Source organism: Mercenaria mercenaria, unplaced genomic scaffold (genome assembly GCF_021730395.1).
Source record: "Mercenaria mercenaria strain notata unplaced genomic scaffold, MADL_Memer_1 contig_1063, whole genome shotgun sequence".
Taxonomy (NCBI): Eukaryota; Metazoa; Mollusca; class Bivalvia; order Venerida; family Veneridae; genus Mercenaria; species Mercenaria mercenaria.
Window position 1 is genome coordinate 29,439 of NW_026459035.1, and position 23,592 is coordinate 53,030.

Genomic DNA, 23,592 nt, shown 5'->3' on the forward strand with positions numbered 1-23,592 from the left:
TTATATTATTTTTGTAGTATGTACAGGCTCCATAGAGACAGTCCTTCAAAAATTTGTAGATATTGAAAACTATCAAGTATCAGAATTCTGCAATACAAACGCCCTCAATGAAGATATTAGACTTGAACAATTCTATCCTGAGGTTTATGCGTTTGACGTTCCTGACGCAGTATGCCGCATATTACCGAACTTGAAAATGCACAAAAGCAGTTTTGTGTTTGAGAAAATGTGGGACAATGGTTGTAGGGGTAAACAGTGTACAACACTTGGTGACGTAGTTGGAAATGTGTGGTTTCCGGTGAAATGGAGGTTTGTTGACTCTGTCTTACATCATGCAATATTTAATCATTTTGACGTTGTACCAGTTCAGAACAAAATTATAGTAAGCAATGTACTATAAAGCCTACCGCAGATATAGGATTGCTTGTATCATCTGGAGATGAAAGTAATGATTTTATTTGGAAAGGGAGTTTTAAATTCTTGCAAGTTACACTTCACAGACTGCCTAATTAAGATATAGAAAAATATTTACTGTTTTATATACCATAAATGCAAAACCACCATCTAGGTTTTGTACATTTTATGTTAATCATGCTCATCAATGTTTTATGTCTTAAAATTTGGATTTAAAATACAACATTTTCTCATTGATCTGTCGTTGTTGAATTAACATAGATTATGTGCATGAATGTGCAGTCTTCAGGTAAAGAAATCGTGGAGAAATTTCATCAGTGATATGCTTTAATCAGAGTCTAAGTTTTAGACTCTAAATGATGGTGAAAACTAAACTTGGACTTTTATCCTTCTTTTGCATCGGAATATTACATGAAAAACAAGGATAGAGGTGCAACAAGATAAGTCACATTCAAAGTACGCAACCGCCCATACACCCATACAACTCTCCACATGGGAAAAAGGTTCTGGCCTGTTCTAAATTGACACTCATTTCAAAAGCTGTTGATTGAATTAAAAAACTGAATTTTCACAGGATAGATTTTAAGCCAAGTTATGTATATTCTTACATAGCAGACTGGAGTTTGGATCTAGTTCTGTAAATGACACCAAAGTGAACTATATTTATAAAGTAGTTTCGTGTATCAGTTTTCAATTTTTATGAAATAAAATACCTAGTAGTTCCGCTGTGTTAATTATAGTTAAGTTCTCGATTAAATAAATATCATATCAGCAAAACATTACGCTACAGCAATAAAAATACCGAAACTCTTTTATGTTGTTGTTCTCGTCTAAAACGCATTGACGTCATTCTGTTTACAGACTAACACGGACATTTGCCCCGCTCTGTTTATATACGCATCTGTGTAAAGAAAGAAATTCGTGTTATTTCATTTCTTGTATTATTTGTAACACAATGTGCAAGAAAAAGAATCTATCACTGGAAGTAAGTGCAATATGAAAATATCCGACTCTCGGGTGACGGTTTTTGCGATCAATTATTAAAAGTTTTATTTTCTGATTAAGGAGGAAACTTTAGATAATAGTTAAAATTACATTTTGGTAAAAGCAATATGACGTTTTTTTACTGTGAAATATCAGACGCTAGTACTTTTTTTCCAACAGCTATATGTATTAATTCCAGTTTGAAAACTGTATTAAAATTGTGATGATAAGCAGATTGAATCATTTATTTAATTTTACATTAAAAGTATGACGGTTCATGTGAATTATTAACAAAATACATTAATTTAATGCGCACTACAAACCACAGCGTCGCAAGTAAATTTTTTGACGTCATCGCGACGTAATTGACGTTATTTCATTGACTGATAACTTATGAAATGTTCGCGGTTATTAACGATTGCTTCTATATAGATATAACAATATATACATTTTTGGAAAGAGGATTTATTGCAGAGAAACATTATGCAAAAAGCTCAAAATGTCAAAAAATCACCTTAAGCCACATTTTAACTTGATGCGGCTCGTATATGTTTGTTTCCGCATTTAAATTAAATCTATGGAGAGGCATGCGTTTCTCTTTCTTTAAAATACACCCTTATAGCAAACGAAGTTATTTCACAACTTCCAAGATCACGGTATTCACCCGGTATATGACAAGTTAGACTGCAGGTTGTAAAAAAAAATTCAACCCTTTCAATATTTTATTTTAAGCCGATAAATTAGAACATCACGGCGCATTTTGTTGTGTTTTAGATGGGATCGGTTTGTCAATAGTGTTGCTACTGGCGACATTTTGTTTCAAGAATTTGATGAAATGGTTGGGAACATCTACAAAGATGATGAACAAGGCTTATTTGCAGAACTAAGAAAAATGAGCATCCCTGATCGGTGTGCAAGAGAACGCATCGAACAGCTGAAACAGTACACGAAATTAGAATCCTGTGTAAAAGGAGCAAAAGTTATTATGGAGGTCCAACATAAGTATGCATTGAACGGGGACTTCAAACCAGTAGAAAACATAGTCGAAGTAAGTTTTTAAATTTATGTCAAGTATTCAAAGCTTTAAAATTATTGTATTAGTCTTGTAATGCAATCAAATATTTCTTAGTTTGAAACTAGCTGGGAATCTATCTCGCAAAGGTTTGACTGGGAAGGATTGTTCCGTTTCAGCTGAGATTACCGGCTGAGATATGATAATTAAAACATGCAATATATAAGAAGCAATCATTTTGGTTATGCACCGCTTCGAAAAATGTTTGGTAATTCGTAAATCTGTCTGCCGGTCAGTCGGTTGGTCAATAGGCCCGTCATGATTGCCTCAAAAAGTATTTTTCCTAGTGTCATGACATCTCATAAGAATGTTATTCAGCTTGACAGTATGTGAATTTGTGCATCAGAGGTTTTAGTTTGAATTTACACACATCTAATTTAAGGTATGAATTAAACGCTTGTCAAAAGCAATACGTACCACTTCACACTAATTATATAACTGTGCCATTTTTGAAAGCAAGCACGCCTGGTCGCCTAATTCTGCCATTGCTTTTAACACATGGAGAGGTAGACACATGCGTTTGAATTCGGAGTTTTGTCTTAAACAGAAACAAAATACATACATGAGGATTTTTTTTTCAAATTTACTTTGACCTATATTTAAAGCTCCGAGACATTCGATTTTGAGATAACAAAATTGTAATAATATTGGAAATTATGTATATTTTGAGTATTTCTGGTTTAAGTAATGTCTACGTTATTATTTTTACTACCTTGATTCACTGTCGCTTTTTACACCTTTATTGAATTTTTCAGGATAAACATTTTTGTCAGTAGATGCTATTTTATCTCCGAGGCCAAACCACAAAATGGCTTAATGATTATACGTTAATAAAACCTACTTTAATTTTCTTTTCTTTAAATAGCACACTAACAGAAATTTCAAAATGAAAGCATTTGACCAGTCTCTGATGAAAACATGCGTCTTTCTTGAAGAAATTACTGCAGAAAGAGCGGCGTGTCTTTCAGCCTTTGTGGATTGTAGCAATTTAGTCATGTGGCTTAGAGAGTCGATGCAACAATGTATGTATACTTATTTCATATATTTACAGATACTAAAACCTTACTATTGTCGTTTCAGTTCCCTACCAGTTAATTGTTACTACAGTGGACAATAGAAATATCATTTGTCTGTTAAACCTTTTACTCGTCAATTCGTGTTTGTTGAACCCGCATTAATACAAAACGTATCCCTTAGATGCCGTCCCTGGAGGCTGTGCGTCGATCGGCTAAATGTTTTCTTCACTTCGTTCATTGGCAAAACGCCAGCCCCTTTTAATGAACTTAATAATTATAAAGCTGAGTTTTTTGTTACATATCAACGTACTGTACTGTGTAATTTTGTAAATATATTGTATTTGTGGATGATTTATTTTGGTGTTTATTTCATTTCCTTTATTTGTACGCCTGTGTTGTTTATCAACCCATGATTTCTGTATTTAGTGAAGGAGTTAAAGGTGTTTGTCGATTTAGCCATCATGTCAGCTGGAGATGATCCCATGAATTTAGGAAAAGTTGAATGTCTCCACACTGCAGTGACTGGATATTCTTCACTGATATTCGATCTGAAACCTGATTCCGGCTATGGAGACTTGCTTGACCAGTGCAAGATTGTTTGGAAAGATTTAAAAGCTAGTCCTAACTTACCACACATGCTGGTAGGTATTGTGTCTGTTTTTTTATGTACAGAATGACTACTTGATACTTGATAGATGTATATTGTTAATGATGATTTTTATCATCAGCTTTGAATTTTGCACTTAGATTAATAAAATTGAAACACGTGTATATCAGGTTGATACAAATAGAGAGTTGGAATGGTTGAAGGATGTCGAAAAAGCTCATGGATCAGTAGAGGTCACATCTTTCATCCAAGCCGATGCCATAAACAGTGATGGAATCTATACAATTGGTCGAATGGCATGGTCAAATGACGGCACGATTAATTCAAGAGACAAACCGTCATTGGTATAATGTTTAATACCTCATTTTAACAATATGTATTTTCTGACAGTGAACTTACTTAGTTCAAGGGGAGTGGTGGTCTAGTAGTCCATAGTGGTTAAGGTGTCGGCTACTCAACTCGGGGATCGTGGGTTCAAGCCCCGCTGGGGTCACGTGCATGACTTCTCATATGACACCAGTACTGGTTTTTCCAGGAAACGGACTCGAAAGTGGTTCAGACAAGCTTTAAGCTTTCATCACATTCGTGCTGAAATAAATTAGTATAAACAAATATACGGTAGCTCTCTAAACATTCATTATATAATAATACCCGAACTACAACGTGCTTTTATAAATGTCAAATCGGTTTAAGCATCCCAAGGTGTTAAATCCTTTGAGTATAGCTGGTGTGTAGAAGATGGTTTTGTAAAGATGTCCACATGTTGCCTAAAATAATCCCAGAACATGTGCATAATTTAACATGTACTGTTTTAGTGTGTCTCAACAAAAACTTAATGCTACCTAAATTTTGACAATCGTGCAAGCGTTTATTCGGAAATATCATAATCATCAGTTGCAACAAGTGAATGAAAAGAGTTATAACATGTGTGACATTATAAACCTTACCAAATAATGACATATTTTCATTTATAAAACGGGAAATGTTTCTGCTTATAGCAAAAATGTACTTCTAACACTTTGTGTTAATTCAATTAATGAAGGTCGTTGAAGACGTACTAAGATTAACCGTTCGTCCACAAACGGGCAAGAGACAAAAACGGGATTACACACTAACAAAGCTGCAAGATTTGACTAGCAGACTGATGCTTGTTGCAGGGAAAACTGAAAATGGAAACGAGAGCGTAGAGAACTTCCTTACAGTACAAACGCTTATTATTTATCCTTTCATATTATTTTCTGGATAACAGCGTTTAGACAATACACGTTACTTTCTCGACGTTGCATTTAATCTGACCATTCCAAATTTAATATTCCTGGTTACTTTTATCATTTTGGGCGACCGCTGGAGTTTTAATTTTTTTCTATTTTATTTTGGTTAACATTTCAGAACAAATGTCTGTAACGAAATGATTTGAATAGTTTGTTCGTTTCGAATATTGCTGTTTTGCCTATATTTGCTTGATGATGCTTATACATTCTGATAACTATGGCTACAGAAAGAACAATGAAATTTATATAATGTTTTAATACTAGTATATGATTCATATGAAATTAGAAAAAAAACTGCTCTGAGGTATTAATATAGGTGGATGGTCTGGCGTCCTTCTTCCGTCGTTCACGATTTGTTATTCCATATTCTAGACGTCATAATTTTAATTTACGCCCAACCATAATGAAAATTAATCAGGACAATCTCGGACAAGTTTGAAACTTGATAATTTAGGGTCAAAATCTAGGTTACTAGGTCGTTATGAAGCTTGCTAACACTATAGAGATCAAACGTTCTACTTGTTGCATCTGAAAAAAGGTCACTAGGTCAAATTACAGAATAAATTTATAAACATTCTAGAGACAATATTTTCTGGCTGATTTCTATAAAATCATGTCAAAATGTCTGTATTTATGAATTCTATGTCCTGTTTTAAACTGGGTCATAAAGTGTCAAAATAGTAGGTCACTAGGTCATAACATAGAGAACCCTGTGCTGGTCATATTTCCTTCCTGCTCTGTTTAAAACTTTGTCTTATGAACTCAAAACCATAGGTCAAATAAAACACTTGTTAACAATCAAGAGGTCATATGTTCTACTCTATTTAATATATTCATGTTCAGAATGTTTGTCTAAATGAAATATAGGACAAGTCTGAAACTTGGTTATTTGCGGTTAAAAACTATTTCACTACGTTAAATCCTAGAACACCATTGTTTACGCTGCCGCATTTTCTACATGAACTATTGTAAATTTGTATGTCTTAGACCACGATTGAAACTTGGTCATCTAGGGTTATAAACTAAGTCAGTGGGTCAAGGTATAGAAAACGCTCGTCACCAATCTAGAGACTATATTTTCTATCTGAGTTCAAAGAAACCTGGTCAAATGTTTGTCTTGATACAATTTATGTCAATATTTGAAGTGCGTATTGTTGTCTTTAAAACTAGGTAATTGGGACAGATTATCGAAAAAACTTGTTACACTCTGAATCCATATTACCTATCTGTTCTGTTCATAACCAGACCAAAACATTTATCTTTATGAAATCTAGGTCCAGTTATAAACAGGGTATCTGTGGTCAAAAAGAAGATCTCTAAGTCAAATCATAGAATATTCTTATTACACTACATATGTTCCTGTTAATCTATATGAAACATATGGTTCGTTTCGACATCAAGACCAGCTTAGAATCCGGGATATCTAGGGCAATAAACTAGCTCACTAGGTAAATTAATAGAAAAACCTTGTTAACACTCATCTAATTGAACATTATGAAACTAGGTCATTAGGTCAGGGGCGGGTTTAGTATTCCATATATGAATCTATGGAAACTTTTGAAAATCGTCTTATCTGAATGTGCGGGACAGTTGTTAAAGTAATTTGGCAGAAATAGCTCTTGTTATATCTACCTGAATTGTAAAACCATGCTGAGCAATATAAATAGAGTCAACATGTCCGTCTTGTCATATTGATGTAAATATTTTGACTTGCGATAGTTAAACGGCACCTGTTTCAAACATCAAAATTCAATATTCCAGACATTTGATGGTGTTGTACGACTGTGCAATGTGTATACACAGTTATGTGCAGCAGGATGTGTACTTTTTCAAGACTGGTCAGTAAGATGTTTATGTGACGTAAGCAGACCAGCTGCCTTAATACTTCAGTTTGGACAAGGCCGTTGTTTACCTACGATAAAGGTTTTGTATGAGACATCATTTGTAAAACATCTTACGCAAAACGAAAACATAAATCAGCTGCAGAAACAGAAGGTTATTTTAGACGGAGGCTGGTGTACTACTTTTCAGTGTTGTTAGAAATATTGAAATGTCTTAACATATAACCATTTTTAGTTTTTATTTGGAATTATTTTGGACACCAGTGCCTTGTCTACCATTTTTCTTATTTTGTGGACAAGTTTGATTCGTATATGCACCGTTAGATATTATGTGTTTGTTTAAATATTTTATTACATTTTGATAAATAATTGTTATCTAATTGTGTTTGTTTACAGGGTTTCAGGTCAAGAAACGAAGATTTGAAGGACATAGTTCCAGAGCTTGCAAAATTCATGGAAAATTGTTTAAGACAGTGGCTGCAGCATATAAAAGACAAACGCAGGCAATATGTTCACTTAAACTTCTTCACAGTGGACCAGTTAGTTATCCTTCAGAGAGAACTTGTAAAAGTTGGAACAGAGGAGCTTCCATCCCATTTGATATATCCACTGCTTTCAGCAGTGAAACAGAACTGTACCCCAGGTATTCAATATGATTAATAATAATAATAATGATAATGATTAAAATTACAAAACAGTGCAGTTATAGCGACAATATATCATGAATATAATTGAGTATTCAAAGAAGAAGTTTTATTTTCGACTACATGCCTTTTTCAAAACATAAAATGCCATCATTTAATAAAGACTAATTGATTAACAATTATTATGACATCTACTCCCTTGTAAAAGGTGTTTAAATGAAAATTTTGTGAGAGTATTGCGAGTCACAGAAACGTTATGACGTCACTTCTGCTTACGGACTTTAATTTCCCGCTCTTTGTGTACACACACAACTATAAGAAAGAGTGCTACAAAGAAAATATTTCTATTTTCTTTATTTATTCTCTTATTTGTAAAATACGGTATGCAAGAAAAATAATCTGTCAGAATAAAAAGTTTATATGTATACGATATGCAAGAAAAATATCAGTCAAATATTTACGAATCGGATAGCTGTAGAAATATCCGTCCCTCAGCCACCTACGCATGGGCGGTAACCCGGCAAGCAGCGTTACCGCCCAATGCGCCCAGGTGCCCTCGGGACGGATATTTCTATAGATCAAGTCAAGTCGACCAACGTCCCCTATACTTATAACGACGTCGACGTAAAAGCCTTTTACACCAGTGTAATATCAAAATGATAAATGGCTTTATGTCACCTTCACGACGTCAAACGTGTGATAAAAGACAGTCTGTCTTAAGTCATTTCGTCCTCCACCTCAGATTCATGTGGAGAAGTTGGCAGTTGCTTCCGGAGAACAGGTTATTCCTGGTACAGAATCCAAGAGCACTGATTGAAGTTAACTGTCCGAAGTTACTTAACTGAAATACTGTTGAAAAACGGCGCTAAATCCAAACAAACAATCAAACAAACAAATATATGTTCATATGACCTCTTTAATATTTGCACGAAGCCGATCTTATGGAGGCTATGGTGGCTGCTAAAGATGAGATTGATGGTAGGAATCTTCAAACTGAAGATGGTCATCAGAGTGAAACTGATTATGCAGATGATAATGGTATTCAAGATGAGAAGAGAATTATCTTTATCAAAGAGTTAGTCCGGTCCGGGTATGACGAGGCATTGGCAGTTGAAGCCCTTGAACATGTAGACCCTGAAGATATTCCGCAAGGTATGTGTAAAGTATGATACTGTGTTTGACTATGCTCATAAATGACTTTTATCTTCGTTTGAAAGAATTACATTCAATAGGTATTTATGTATTTGTATATCAGTGTTTTGGATCTACTCCTATTTCAATTGAAATTAAAAAAACAAGTCCGCGTATTCGTCTTCAACCCGAGGTAAGTAATGTATTTGTCTTACTTTAAGTATCTTAAAGGTTTGCAAATAGTTACAATACTTAATTTCAAAATGAAACAGAAATGATAAAGCAAGCAAAGTATACATTATTACATTCTCATGATACCAACACATTTCCATAGGTATCGTATGGTGCATGGACCATGAAGAAAGTACGGATGCTGATCAGAAACAAAATAGTTATGAGGATAGTGAACCTACGATAGAGAACATTCCACTACCTGACTTTAGAGGATGGAGCCAATCAGAAACATCTCTGCAAACCATGATTACTTCTAGTGTATCGGGACTAGCAAAACAAGAGTATGCACACTATCTTTCATGGATTATAACATATATCACAACCAAACTTTTATAGGGATTCTAGTGACAAACGTTGTAACGTTCTTCGTCATGGCATTTTCTTATTGTATTCATTTAAACTATAAAAGGTTCAACAGAAATAGATATAGATCATAAACCGATACCTTTGAGACATATCGCATTTCAGTGTTACGTCCAATTAAAGTTGCGCTTTCCTTTCTGATTGTATCTTGCAAGTGGTAAACACCATGATAAGTAGTTTGTTCAATAAGCCTACTGGTATTAAGCTGCTTTAATATTTCTCTTCTGTCCTGTTTTATTGTGCCCTTCATGGAATTGCTCACGTTGCTCTGTTTGGTACGTGCGTATATGGTTTGTTATAGGCCCATTGAAAAACGGGACGTATTATTTTTTCACTCTTTCGGAGTGGAGGGGGCAGAAATCGGTGTCCGCTCAATAACTAAACTATTTTGTATCAGAAATAAACTTAATTTATACAAAGGATGTATTTCAATACAATCTAGGCCAAGCTCAATAACAAATCAGTCCGGACCTGTATCTCCAGTGTTACGGCGCTTGCATTGACCACAATTGCAAAATTGACCGTGTCGGCTAGAGTAATTTTTCTTTGATGTCAACCATACTTATACAGAAGATGTGTTACTATAACATCTAAGAAAGGTTCGATAACCAGCCAGCTTAGTTTAGTATCTCTAGACCTTTGGCTCTTGAATTGGTCAAAAGTGCCAAAATTGACAGTGTCTGATCGATAACTAGAGTATTTTTTCTTTGATGTCAACCATACTTATACAGAAGATGTATTTCCATAAATTCTAGGTCAGGTTCGATAACCAACTAGTCTAGTGGACTAGTCTTTTCAGAGTAATAGCCCTTGAATTGGAAAATATTACAAAATTGACAGCACCCGCCCGATAACCAGAGTAATATTTCTTTGAATTCAACCATCCTTATACAGTCTGAAGATGTATTACTATTAAATTTAGCCAAATTATAATAACGAGCAAGCTCAGACCACTATCTGAATTGGTCAAAATTGCCAAAATTGACAGTGTCCGCTCGAATACTAGAGTAATTTTTCTCAGAACTAAACATAACTTAGGGGGGCCTCCGTGACCGAGTGGTTAAAACTTCAAATCACTTGCACCTCACCAATGTGGTTTCAAACGTCTCTCGGAGCATTGAATTCTTCGTCTAGATTTTACCTTAAGGGGTCTTTATCAGGTATGTGATGAAATATGCATGAACTATAATTACAGATGTACAAAAACAGAAAAGATAGGACTGGAATAGTGTTATTGTTTAGGTTTTTGTTATTGTCATTTTAAAATTAAAATACTGGTTTTTAGACAGTTTCTTCAAAGATCCCATATAAGGAGTAGATTGAGACAGTGTATATATATACAATCTAGATTAAGTTAGTTAAGCAACTAGTTAGACTCAGTATCTCCATTAAAGAAACAAAAAAGGGGAACTTAAATTTCTACAGATTTTTAATATTCCATTTGCAAAGACAGGCGCTAGTGAAAAGTAATTTACTACTTGCGTATATTGTGACATTCTGGCACTCTTGTTATGTTTATTTTTTATATTTATTTAAAGTGTATATCAGCCCTTATTTGGTCGTCTACACATCGTGCTTTTTAGATGTCTTTTGTATTTTCTTTACGGAATGATAAGAAACAGATTGACGAAATTGTATGTAGCAAATTCAGAAAAGTTATTGAAATAATATCTGAATAATATATATTTTTCAGATAAATATTATTTTCTTTTACAGCGACGAAGGATCTAAACCGTTACTTAACAAATTGGTTGTTTTGTGGGAGCAGTTCCTTGCATCAATAACATCCAACATACGTGATTACCTTAGTTTGGAACATCTCGGACTCATCTTGAGGTGTCTGGCTGTTAAGAGTAAGTAGCTTAAAGTTTTGTCTTCTGTGTATTTTATAGTACCCCTTTTAGCTAAAGTTTAGTTTGTTATAAATACATCCCTATATGTGTCGTTCCGGTCAATCAAGAATCGATTTTCTTCAGTATTTTCAAGGCTTTTGTGCAGATGCTGTTTTTAAAAAGTGACTTTTGTTCGGTATGGAAAAGATAACTGTTCTTAATTATTAAAGACTGGTTTTCACAAAATAGCATGTTACATGATTTATAGCAGCTAGTCTATATTCGATTTTGATGATAAGAGAAAAAAGAAGTTTTTCATCTTAAAGTCTCATTTTTGAAAAAAGAACATTTAATGTTAAATGATTTATTAAGTTTTCCAGTTCTAATAAATAAAAGAGGTGCCATGCAGATTTTAAAAACAAAACTGAAAGGCATATAATGCCTGCCGGCAAACGAAATAAATCAGAATTGAAACACATGATATAATGTACCTCACACAAATCTGTGCGAAATTCTCTGAAAACCGAACTTTTGGCTTGGTCCGGATTGGGTCCGGTTTACAGAGATTTAACTGTATTTTGAAAGTTAAAACAGCACATATTGATTTTAAACCTCACATAAACCCTCTAAAGCTAATTTAGATTCAGTTATAAATACCCATAATTTAGAGGTTTCCGTGGTGTAGTTGTTGAGGTAATTTAGTTTGAATCACTTGCACCTCATCACAGTCACAGTTGGTTCAAAACCTTGCTTGGGATGTAGAATTATTTTATGTGAGGAAGCCATTTAGTTTGTTTACGGAATGTCTGTGTTTCTACCACGGTACCCGCTCATGCCCGGAATAATGTCCCCCCAGGAACACCTGGGGTCTTCTTCCAACATAAAAGCTAAAAGTTGCCATGTGTAGTACATTGTGATGTAAATCCAAACAAAAACATGACAAAATGTTCCTTTTTTTTTAACAAATATATTGTTCCTTTTTGGTTTGACAATGTAGAATTTGTTTCCTTTTCCTTGAATTTCACTGGCACTAATGCATTGGAATCACTGCATTAACCTGTGGACTTATAAGCGAGATGAAACAACATGTATCATACATCCACATGTCCGTTGGTCCAACCGTCTGTCAGTCCGTAAGTAATATATGTCCGCTCTATATCTTCTTAACAGCTTAATATGTTTTCATAAAAGTTTCATAAAAGGTCTCAAATTATAGGTCAAAGAGCAAATAGTTTAAATTCGTAGGCGCTCCATTACTTCATTACCACTTGGAAGATATTAAGACAATATCTGTATGACTGATATAAATTCAGCTGTTTCATTTGGATAAAAACATAATGCCAGACAGCTATAAAGCTGTTACACTGCAAAAGTTGTTAAGCGCAAATGCTATCTCACTACTAAATCGAAGCGATAAGTTGAACGAAAGTTTGAGTTTCATTTCTTGAATTCGATTATTTAATATGTACACCATTTTCTGATGCATTTTTATCTGGTTTATTTACAGACTCAGTACAAATTAATAGAACGTTTCCGCCTAGTTTTATAGAAGGACAGCCAAATATAATTGTGTGCCCATCAGGTAAGTAAAACATCTGGAAGGAGTAATGGTTTGGTCCGTAAGTCTCATAAAGTCTGCCTATATGTTTTAAGTTTCTCTTATGAACCATTTATATCTTTATTTTGAGACGTTTATGCTACATTTATTAACAAGAAATGAATTACAAAATCATGTCAACTTTATTGTCATTAAACAGCTATTTCCAGACTTTTCAGATATTTTATGGTCATGTTAACGACAAATGCAAATTTGAGACAGAAATAAAAATAATCATTTCTTATGGTTATCATTTAGACAGCAGATAAAACGTTTGGAACCTTAGTCATATTGACATTATCGTTTATTTTCATTTCATGTATGAATTCAGAAAATGATTATAAAGCAAAAAATTCAATATTTGCACAGCTGTCGACCACAACAAACAAATATCCTTACATTCTGTGAAAGAAGCGTGACCTTTGTTCAACATATTTATGTGGCACTTGGCTGTGCTTTTTACTGAAACATTCTTACGTGACCTGAATATGACAAAAACGCTTATTTTCGCAAAACGCAAAAATCTGTGATTTCAGTAATATTCAGTGGCATGTATAAAAAGAATTTCGTTTAGAAAAACTATATTCATGATAGAAGGTAAGTATTCAGGTAGTAAAACAAATTCAGTTATCAACAACATGAATTTTTCCAAACCTGTAAATAAAATAGAAAAAGTTGAAACTCCATACGAAAAAAACGAAAATGTTGCAAGCTCGTTTTGATCGAGTCTGTTCATGGACGGTAGTGGAAATGCATGCTACCGCCCATGCCTTCTAGTCCCGGGTTGAGCAGAACTCGACATTTACACCTGCTACAAGTACAAAAAATCAATTTAGAAACATTCGCAGATGTATTTATTCGGCGGTGCACATAGAACTTTCAATGATACACTAATGCGTAATTCCATGAAAAGCGGCGTATGGTTCCTAGTTAAAATAATGGGTTTGTCCTAAACGATAAAACAATGGGCAGAACTAAACAAACTTGAATTTAGAAAGGGGATCTTACGTTATGAAGCCTGCATATCACAGGAACTGCCAAAAGACAAAATAAAAAAGCAGGCACCATATCCAAGGGGTGATTATACAATACCAAAATCTATGAAAGCGGGAGTATTGGAAGCATCCAGGCCGAAATGTTCAAGCTGATAAACTAAACAGTACTAATAACACGGCATAAAAGTTGTGCTGATCGATCTGAGAAGATCGAAATATAACAGCCCTGATTGAATGTAAGGGTAGACTTTTTGCGGCCGCCACACGGCACAAACAACGCTGCTGTGAGAAGTGGAAACTCCAATCTGGCCGTAAAACTTGTCCAGGTTTGCTTAGTTGCATTCTATGCTTCAGCAGAGTCTTAAAGATGTGTTTATCTCTTACAATATCTTTTCATCCTTTGACACAGTGTTTTAATATTTTCTGATCCTTCGGGATCACGGAGTCTAATCATAATAGCTTCACTTAAGCCGACGAGAGGTGTTGCATGAACATATTCAATTAAACCTAGTCTGTATTGATTTGCTTGGTGGACTCATTTTCTAGATTGTATTACTGTAATTTCTTACAGGCCATGTTTTATCGGTGTACGTTTTGCCATTGGTTTAGCAATGTATTTCATCACATACACAGTGGAGACCAATGTTGAGCATCTTTTGAATTTGTATTCAAGGCCATGATGACCATCTCTTTTTCAGCTGATGTTATTGTGACTACCCTGTCAATCTACATGCGGGACAGAAATCAGCCTTTGCCACAGGCTGATGAAATACTAATGTGCACGGCTGCAACAACAAAAGATGAAGTGAGTACGACAGAGCTAGCCTCCAATATTATAGTTATCAATATTCATCTTATCTTCCGTGGTAATAATTCCGGTTGTCGAGACTTTTTAACTTTTTTTAGTTTGTGATTCTAATTATATGTTCTTTTGAATCAGTGTTTTAGAATAAGGTTTTTGTATTGTTCTGTTTCAATCCAGTTAATGCATAAAGTTTTATCAGTTGCGTATAAAAGTTCTAGGTACTAAACTTGGCATCAATTGATTTAAGGTTGACATATTTTGGCGGCGAGCTATATTCGGAAGAAGCCGTAAGATTTACTGTTTGATGAATGCAGACATGTTAGGTTACGACGCGAGTGAAGCGGCGGAGAGATGTCTTGAGGAATACTTACAAGAAGCTTATTTTGATAAAGGTCAGTTTTGTTCTGTAATTGCTGGTTTGTTAGTTGTTTTATTACCAAATTGTGAATTTATTCCTAAATGTCCTGCTTAGATATTTTTAAAAATCAAATTTTAGTGTGGCGTTTGCATAAAACTCGTCTTTTGAGATCATTGAGTCTATTCGAAATACAGTTTTAAAACTCTATGACAAAGCAAACCTAAAGACTCAAAAATGCATGTACTCAATGTACTCAATGCATTTGCAAGAAGACAGATCCACACGGGAAACAACCTTAAGAGCCCGACAAATAAGGCCAGAGGGATATAAAAATAACTCAGTCTAGGTTAGATTTAAAAACAATCTTTCATTGAGTTCTCTGCCTGTTCTGTCAGACACAATTCAAGAGGGAAGCGTAACGTTAAACTGTAAAAAGGTTGGACACTTAACATGCGGTGTATCTCAAAACAGTTTGCCCATAACCTCTTGTCATTAAATGTTTTAAAACATTACCAAATACAATTGGAAAATTGCCTGGACACACAATCTTCCAAAGTTTGTAAACAAACAGCATCACCATAAAGACGGGATCAAATACACCTCGCAGAAATGTCTTTAAATTACTATTAAATTCTAAAACTTAATTTAGATTTGATAGTAAAATTCAGCAAAGTATTAACGTAACTTGCTGAAGAAGCTTATTTGTAATATATTGACCACGTTCATTGAAATCCTCAACATATCTACACGCCCTGGCAAACTGAATTAACTGAGAAAAATATACCCCATAAGATGTTGCCTGTGCTACATCACCGTCTAAATGGTAAATTGGAATTACGCATCTTGTCATAAAGTTTAATATGCATATTAGTTTTATCAACAGAGAAATATAAATTTAAAAACGAAGCTACAGTATCCGAATTGTTCGTTGTATTTAACTGGAGCTCCCGGGATAAATAGTATCCACCAGTTAAGTAAAAAGACGGAATCCATATTAAGAATATCATTCAGAAAGCGTGATATATTATTAAATGCAGTAATATTGTCTACCGACGTACCTTGCAAATGATTCAACATAAAAATCTCTTTCATAACAATAATAAAAACAAATCAGCGACAAGGGATGCAGTTTGTTCCCATGTGAATACCCATTATTTCATTCCAAAACCTGACATGAGACATCATTAAAAATGAAATACTTGTATTATATTTTCAAAATAATCTACAGATAACATTACAAAGTACGGTTGTCATGGTCAGCATACGGTTTAGTTGATATACACTGAGGTTTATAACCATGTCTGCTTGTCTTCATAGATTTGAAATACCGCCTGTTGGTTATTTGTGGTTCAGATAATGAGTACCGATCAACAATCGTGTCATCGCTGGACAAATACAAGAGACAACCTCTTCCAGTAAATAATGTTCATCTTCGTGAATATATTGCTTCAAAGCTGCGTACTGAATTTCAGAACACGTCTGTAGTATCCCCTGCTGCCTATGTAGACAGTCAAAAGTAAGTGGTTTATTATCCTTTTAGCTTGTCTAGACATACAGTGATATGAAACAAGGTTCAATGTTTACAACCTCCACAAAATTGAAATATTGAAAGAAGAGAAAGTACAGAACACAGACACTGAACTTCAACCTTGAAAAAGTTTCAAGTTATATGCCCTTTTGTACTGAACTTTTTTGTACTTTTATCTGTATGTCTTGGAGGGAAGGGAATTCTGATGTTTATTGAGACAATGTTAAATAACATTGAGAGTTGTATACAGCACAGCAAAATATCTATATTTTAAAGTAGATAAGAATTGTCTCCTCCAGTATTTTATAATCTCATGTTTGCAGTTTAGACAATTCCAAAGAGAAAAAGTTTATGTATTGTGATTAAAGCGGTTCTTCAAAATAGAACAAGTGGAAACTACACAACTCGTTCAACACGACAAAAAATAAAAATGGTGCAGGCTCGGTTTGATTGAACTGTTCATAGACGGTAGTGAAAATGCATGCTACCTTCCACGCCTTGCTAGCCCCAGGTTAAGCAGCACTCAACATTTACACATGTTACAAGTACCAAAAAAAAAAACCCAACAGTTTAGAGACGTCCGCATGTGTTCATACGATGATGTTTTTTTGTTTAATTATACAGTTCAACAGTACGTTTGATAAAATCATGGAGAGCAGGTGTTGGGAAAACTTTGTTCAAGACTAGGCAAGTGGAAAAGCTTCAGAGTCTAAACGAAGAAATTAGACGTGATGGTATCTCCATTCCACTTCATGAGAAAACAATAAATTTGCACTATGTTATTGAAAGACTGCTAGAGCACACACAACATCCAGGGGAAGTAACAGCAAGGCTGTTTCATATAGACGTTGCACATGAGGTAAGATTTTATCCGTTTCGTTGACCCTTATTTTGTTTTTGTAAGCTTTATACGCTAGACTTCCAAAGATAATAGATGGAAATATAAGGTAATTCGGTCGCCGAAAAATATGTTTATTTAAGAAATAATAAGTTCCCAAACATGGTTTATCATAGAATAACCCGAGTTTTGAGTTCTTATGCGTAACAATATATCACGAAGGCCGTAGTCACGAAGGCCGTAGGCCTGAGTGATATATTATTTCGCATAAGAAAGAAAAACTCGGGTTATTCTACGATAAATCACACTTGGGAACTTATTATTTCGATTCTAACGCGACATACAAGTATCATCTGTGTTAGAAAAAATGACTACTTTTTACGACCGTGCTAAGCACCGGAATCGGATGACGTCATTGCACGCGAGTGGTTTATTGCAGAATAACCCGAGATAGATTTTGCTCTACATGTATGTAGGTTATTTGCTAGTCGTGTTAGAATAATTATTAATACGGATATGGGGTTAAAAGTGTAATTAAAATGAATTTCTGGGTAATGGAGTAACATCAAAATAAAAAACTACACAATGAATCAGATGATGCTAGTTTTAAATTGCTTAATGTTTGACAGGTGGAAAATGGTGTGGATTACCTTTTGTTCAACCTGCTGATTCTGGGATGTCTGATGGATAAGACTGGATTTGTATGGCGAAAATCCTCCACTGACATCTACTTGATCGAAACAATGCCTCTCTTGTTGCAAACAGCTAACAGAATGGTATAAACGGTTTTTATTCTTTGCAGTCGTGATTATGTTCATAGCCTAATTTATGGTTTTTGTTTCCAATGTCAAACCCAATCAAGATGTGTGAAACAGTTTTGCACAGAGAGGACAATCAATGATAGTATTTGTTCAATATCTATGTAACGTAAATGGGACTTGAAATTAGAAATCGTTTTACTAATAACCCAACTAAGTTAATATCTGTTTTAGGGCACGGAATGGCACTATCTGCATTCAATGCTTAGTTTATTGCCTGACATGATATGTAGGTCACCAAAGGAATGCTTGAACATATACCAAGGAAAAGGAACAGGACCATGTGGTAATTATATGAAAACATAGAAAAATATCAAACAGGGAATGTCACGCACCAAAAACGTAGCCTCCTCAAAACGAAACCCCCAGCACGCAGACGCGTGCACCACACACACATACACACACACACACACACACACACACACACACACACCCAAAGCCGAGTCTAATCCAATTCAGTATTCAAACTGCTCCTTACGATGAATATTTTGATGGTATCTATTACATTTATCATTGCCATTCCACATTGAGTAGTCGTTTATAATTAGTCCCCTATCGGTAGAAAACCGGAGGGGACCATAGGACTGCTCATCGTCCGTCCGCCCATCTGTCCGTCTGCAAATCTGGATCGTGCAATTACTCAAAAAGTATTCAAGCTAGAATCATAAAACTTGGTATGTGAATAGAGGGCAATATGTAGATGACTATGCTTGTAGGTCATAGGTCAAGGTCACTATCGAAAGCCAAGTTAAAATTGTTTCCGCTCCATTACTTTTATATGCATTGACGGATTAGCTTAGCGCTAGACAGAAACGTTTCCCATGATTGAACAATCCTTCAACACATGGTCTATGCTTGTCGGTTTAAGGTCAAGGTCACTGTTTAACGTCAAGTATTTTTTTCACACTCCATAACTTATATATGCATTGAAAAGTTTTTCTTACCACTACATGCAAATGTTCCTCGTGACCCGACAATAGGTGAAATTGAAATTAAATTTGAAATAGTTTTTGTTCCTTAGCTTCGAAATGCCTTGAAGCATTTTTATATACACTCGCACACATGTTCCCCATAACCTGATGACGTGTTGCTTGTGTTGCTTGCATGACCCATGCCTATCAATCAGAGGTCAATGTATCCATTGAAAGGCCGATTATAAAGCTTTCTGCTCCTTAACTTTTAATTGCATTGAAGTATCTTTTCCACCGGTAGGGGACTTCTGTATTTTCACTACAATACTCGATCACTTGATTATACATGTTATTGCCATGGGGCATGCTCTCTTGAGAGTATAAATTAATTTCTTGCAAAGGACATTTTCTGCAGAGCTTCATGATAGGAAAATTAAATCAAACTTTGCTGACAGCTTTCTTAAATGATACGGACTGAAAATAATACAAATAATGACCCTGAATTCCACTGGTGTGATCCTGAAGGTGTATTCAACTTCTGTTTAACAAGTTCAGGAATGTTTTACGAATTTGGCAAGATGCATCCTCTTGTACTAGAACTGTTTAACTAATACAAATAATGGCACTGGTTCTTCTTTTTGACAAAGTTTTGTAACATTTTGCTAAAAAAACCCGCCCGCTTAACTCAATATTGAGAGCGCAGATATACGGATCGCGGGGTTGAGAGTTCGATCCCCGGTTGGGCCGTATGTTCTCCGTGATGATTTGATAAAAAAAACATTGTGTCATTCGTCCTCCACCTCTGATTTATGAGGGGACGTTGGCAGTTACTTGCGGAGATCAGGCTCAGTCAAACCGTGTCTGCTTTTATTCTTTTTTGGTTGCATTCTATGTTTCCAAGGGATCTTTTTACGTATTTTATTTGTACTGGTACAGAATCCAGGAACACTGGTTAGGTTAACTGCCCGCCGTTACATAACTAATATACTGTTGAAAAACGGCGTTAAACCTAAAACAAACAAACAAACTGGCCCAAAAAGAATTCTGTCCAGGAAACTCTTGATGGAAATAAATGAATATCGCTAGAATTCACATTTGTATAAAAGACGGCTTTGAAAATATAAGCTTGTTCTTATGTAAAAATATTTTGATTATCTTGTTATTTGAAGCATTACATGTTGGATTACCGGCATGACGTTGGTCTAAGTTTTACAAATTCAGATTGATTTACTAGTCTATGAGTATATATTACTCTTTTCATTGGGCGCCTTTTGTTGCATTTATTTTCTTCACCGAGTGTTATGAGCTACCACATAAAAAACAATTTCACAAACCGTCATAATTTACGTTATATATTTAGATCACAAAGAATCTGATCAACTGTTTGATGAAAAGCTATTTAGAAGTCCAGTATTTCAAAGACCATTTCAATATTTGCTGCGACTGGAACAGGAAAGAAATTTTCAAGATGTGCGGCCGCACAATACAGAAGGAACGCCAATGATTTGTTTAGAATTACTGCTCAGGTAAGAGAAGATTTTGAAAGTACGTAAAGCAAGCAAAATACTGTTTCGATACAGGATATTCTTGAAAAGTTCCGCCTAATACCCCTGTCACACATACGGCGCGGATAGCTACGTCTAGCCACGGATAGAAACGTAGTAATCCGTATCGATCCGTACCTGAGCCGTATCTTAAAGTAGTAATCCGTATCAATCCGTACAAATCCGTACGACTCAGGTACGGATCGATACGTATTACTACGTTTCTATCCGTGGATAGACGTAGCTAACCGCGCCGTATGTGTGACTGGGATATAAGCCAGCAATTTGGACGTGAAATATGTTGCACATTTCATTACTTCTCATGGGTAGACGTAATCAAAACGAATCTGCTTTTCTTTTCCTTCGTTGCATTCTATGGATCTTCGAATATATTTAGTAAGTATCACAACAGTAAGCTTCATATAGCTTTTGGTGGCTGGTTGTCCGTCCGTCCAGGCTTTTCTTCAAACGATATCTTCTCTGTAAAAGTTTGATTGAAGTTGATAAAAACCTGGCCCGGATGTTTCTTAGGCGTTTTTCTTCCAACATTGTACAAACCGTTTCGCTTAGTTGCTAATAGAGACCACAAGATTTAAATCTTCAAATGACATCACCTGCTAAACCGCTTTTCTGATTTTGTTATAATATCATACAAATGGACCTTATGTAACACAATACAAAGATTCTTTAAATTATTTCGATTCGTCAGAAATCATGGCGACTATTGCGCGTGGTCACTTTTGCCTATATGTATATAGTGGAAACTGTGTGAAATTGCTGACCCGATAATCAGATAATTTCTCACTATTTGTATATAGTTGAATCTTAAAAGTATTCTTGTCAGAAACATCAGATCCAGTTTTAAAATTATTTTACACAAATATTTCTTGAGTGACCCATTACAGATTGCACACATTATGCTGTGCCGTCAAAAAACTTAGCCGTCAAAGAAGTGGTCACTTTACTCTGTATGTATGAAGTGGAAACTGTTGGTATTGTCTGTTAGTATCCCATGTCATCATTCCCCTGTATCATTACCTGCCTGTATTTATTTATTAGAAACGTTTCAGATTTCTTGTGCAAACAAACTATCTCTATTTCAATGTTTAAACGTCGTAATTTCACAGACAATTTCCTTACATATCCATCTACTTAAACTTACAAAGCCAGCAGTGTAACTCAGATGAGCGATTTAGGGCCACCATGGCAAACTTGTCTTAAGTTTGTAAGGTCAGTGGTTAACATCTATTATTCAGTCTTGACACATCATTTCTGGTTGTAACAGTCGTCACGATGGTTTAAGAGAAGAGAAACCAGTTTTGTACGACATGATCTTGGAACAAATTTACGACTTCTCGCACTCGAAACCTGTGCTTTTCCACAAAACTACCGCGATTGTTCCTTTTTATTGATTTTAATATTGATATAGTATTTTTTAAAATGAGCACGTTTGTTGTACAAGAAATCTTGAGTTGGCATGTTTTATTGTACGATTTTATTTACGTTTGTTATGTAGTCATTGTGGGATACAGGACCCTTCCTGGTCTGGTATACATCATTTTGTATGGTTTCTCAACACCCAGCTGGAAGCCTTTGAAGAAAACAACTTTGTTAGTCCAGCAGCTGATAAACACCTACCAGGATTTGGACAGTTTCTACTCAGATTCCTCATTTTGATGTCAAGGGTAAACGGTTTACTTTTTTTGAAAGGGAAAAAATATTTGGGTAGATAAAGAAAATATAAATGTTCTTGACGGTATATCAGTTATTGACTGTTAATAGGAGTTGGTAAGATTTGGTTCAGTTATGAAACATAAGATACGCATCTTCTCTTTATCACTACACGGATCAATGTGTTATGCTAAATACATGGACAACGTGGACAAAACGAACAATAATAGAGTGATTAGAGCACCGATTTAGAACGATTTCTTATGCGCACCCAACCTCACTCTTAACTCACCATGTTTCAGAGTCGCACAACAATGAAACAACAGTTATCCCAGCCAGGTGAATCCCTAATATGTTCAATGGCAACAGAAAGCATGGCATGTTAAGCACAGAAATGTTTTTGTAAAGTTATATAAAAGCAAACAAAATCCAAGAATAAATATCCAACAGGAAAGGCCACATTCTAAAGGCGTACTCTCATCAAAATTAAATACGTGCCAGTGCATATCCTAAGCTTCATACTACAAATGTTAAACATCATTAGCAAAGTAATTTCAGTTTAATTCTTTCATTTTTCTTCCAGCATCTGAACCATTTTCTTTTAACACAGCTCACATATCTAGTTCACAATCACACAATTGTTGTCTTCCATTTTCGGTGATTTAAATTAATTATAACATACTTGATACGCTACAATGTTGCGCTGTCAGTTGTCTGTATTTTTTGTGACTATGTAACATTTCCTCCAAAGAACAATATCTTAATTACCATTGTGTCTAGATGTAAAACATTCATGGACCACTTGTACTGTTCATAGATATGTTTTCAACAAATAGTAAATCATTGGATTTTTAGGATTTTTCAACACGTTCTCTTAATATAAGTGAAGAGACACCTGGGTTGAGACATCATTTAGCACAACAAGAACAAAAGATGGATGATGTAAACAATGAAAATGATGGAAATCAAGCAGAGCTAAAACAATACCAGATGAGACGAACTTGGGAAAGCAGGTATCAGACTTGACTTAAAGTCCTCGAGTGTATATGATCTGAAATGGGATTTAACTTAGTACACGGTATTAGTATCTAAACAGACTGATATTGATATTTTTGTGA

The 23,592-nt window shown here is 35.0% G+C and overlaps 1 protein-coding gene across 1 annotated transcript in view; it reads left to right on the forward strand.

Moving 5' to 3' along the window:
- Window positions 1-23,592, forward strand: part of LOC123552611 (E3 ubiquitin-protein ligase rnf213-alpha-like) — a gene marked incomplete at its 3' end in the record, with an annotated part of 58,771 nt that overhangs the window by 19,485 nt on the left and 15,694 nt on the right. The window contains exons 11-31 of the mRNA XM_053532258.1: window positions 18-309; window positions 2,173-2,446; window positions 3,336-3,492; window positions 3,913-4,127; window positions 4,264-4,437; window positions 5,136-5,294; window positions 7,126-7,287; window positions 7,602-7,848; window positions 8,783-9,001; window positions 9,315-9,495; window positions 11,294-11,430; window positions 12,917-12,991; window positions 14,700-14,806; window positions 15,054-15,198; window positions 16,482-16,680; window positions 17,317-17,551; window positions 18,160-18,306; window positions 18,523-18,634; window positions 20,620-20,785; window positions 22,320-22,488; window positions 23,330-23,487. Of these exons, the coding sequence (XP_053388233.1) occupies window positions 18-309; window positions 2,173-2,446; window positions 3,336-3,492; window positions 3,913-4,127; window positions 4,264-4,437; window positions 5,136-5,294; window positions 7,126-7,287; window positions 7,602-7,848; window positions 8,783-9,001; window positions 9,315-9,495; window positions 11,294-11,430; window positions 12,917-12,991; window positions 14,700-14,806; window positions 15,054-15,198; window positions 16,482-16,680; window positions 17,317-17,551; window positions 18,160-18,306; window positions 18,523-18,634; window positions 20,620-20,785; window positions 22,320-22,488; window positions 23,330-23,487 (3,730 nt within the window). The remainder of the gene's footprint in view (window positions 1-17; window positions 310-2,172; window positions 2,447-3,335; window positions 3,493-3,912; window positions 4,128-4,263; window positions 4,438-5,135; window positions 5,295-7,125; window positions 7,288-7,601; window positions 7,849-8,782; window positions 9,002-9,314; window positions 9,496-11,293; window positions 11,431-12,916; window positions 12,992-14,699; window positions 14,807-15,053; window positions 15,199-16,481; window positions 16,681-17,316; window positions 17,552-18,159; window positions 18,307-18,522; window positions 18,635-20,619; window positions 20,786-22,319; window positions 22,489-23,329; window positions 23,488-23,592) is intronic.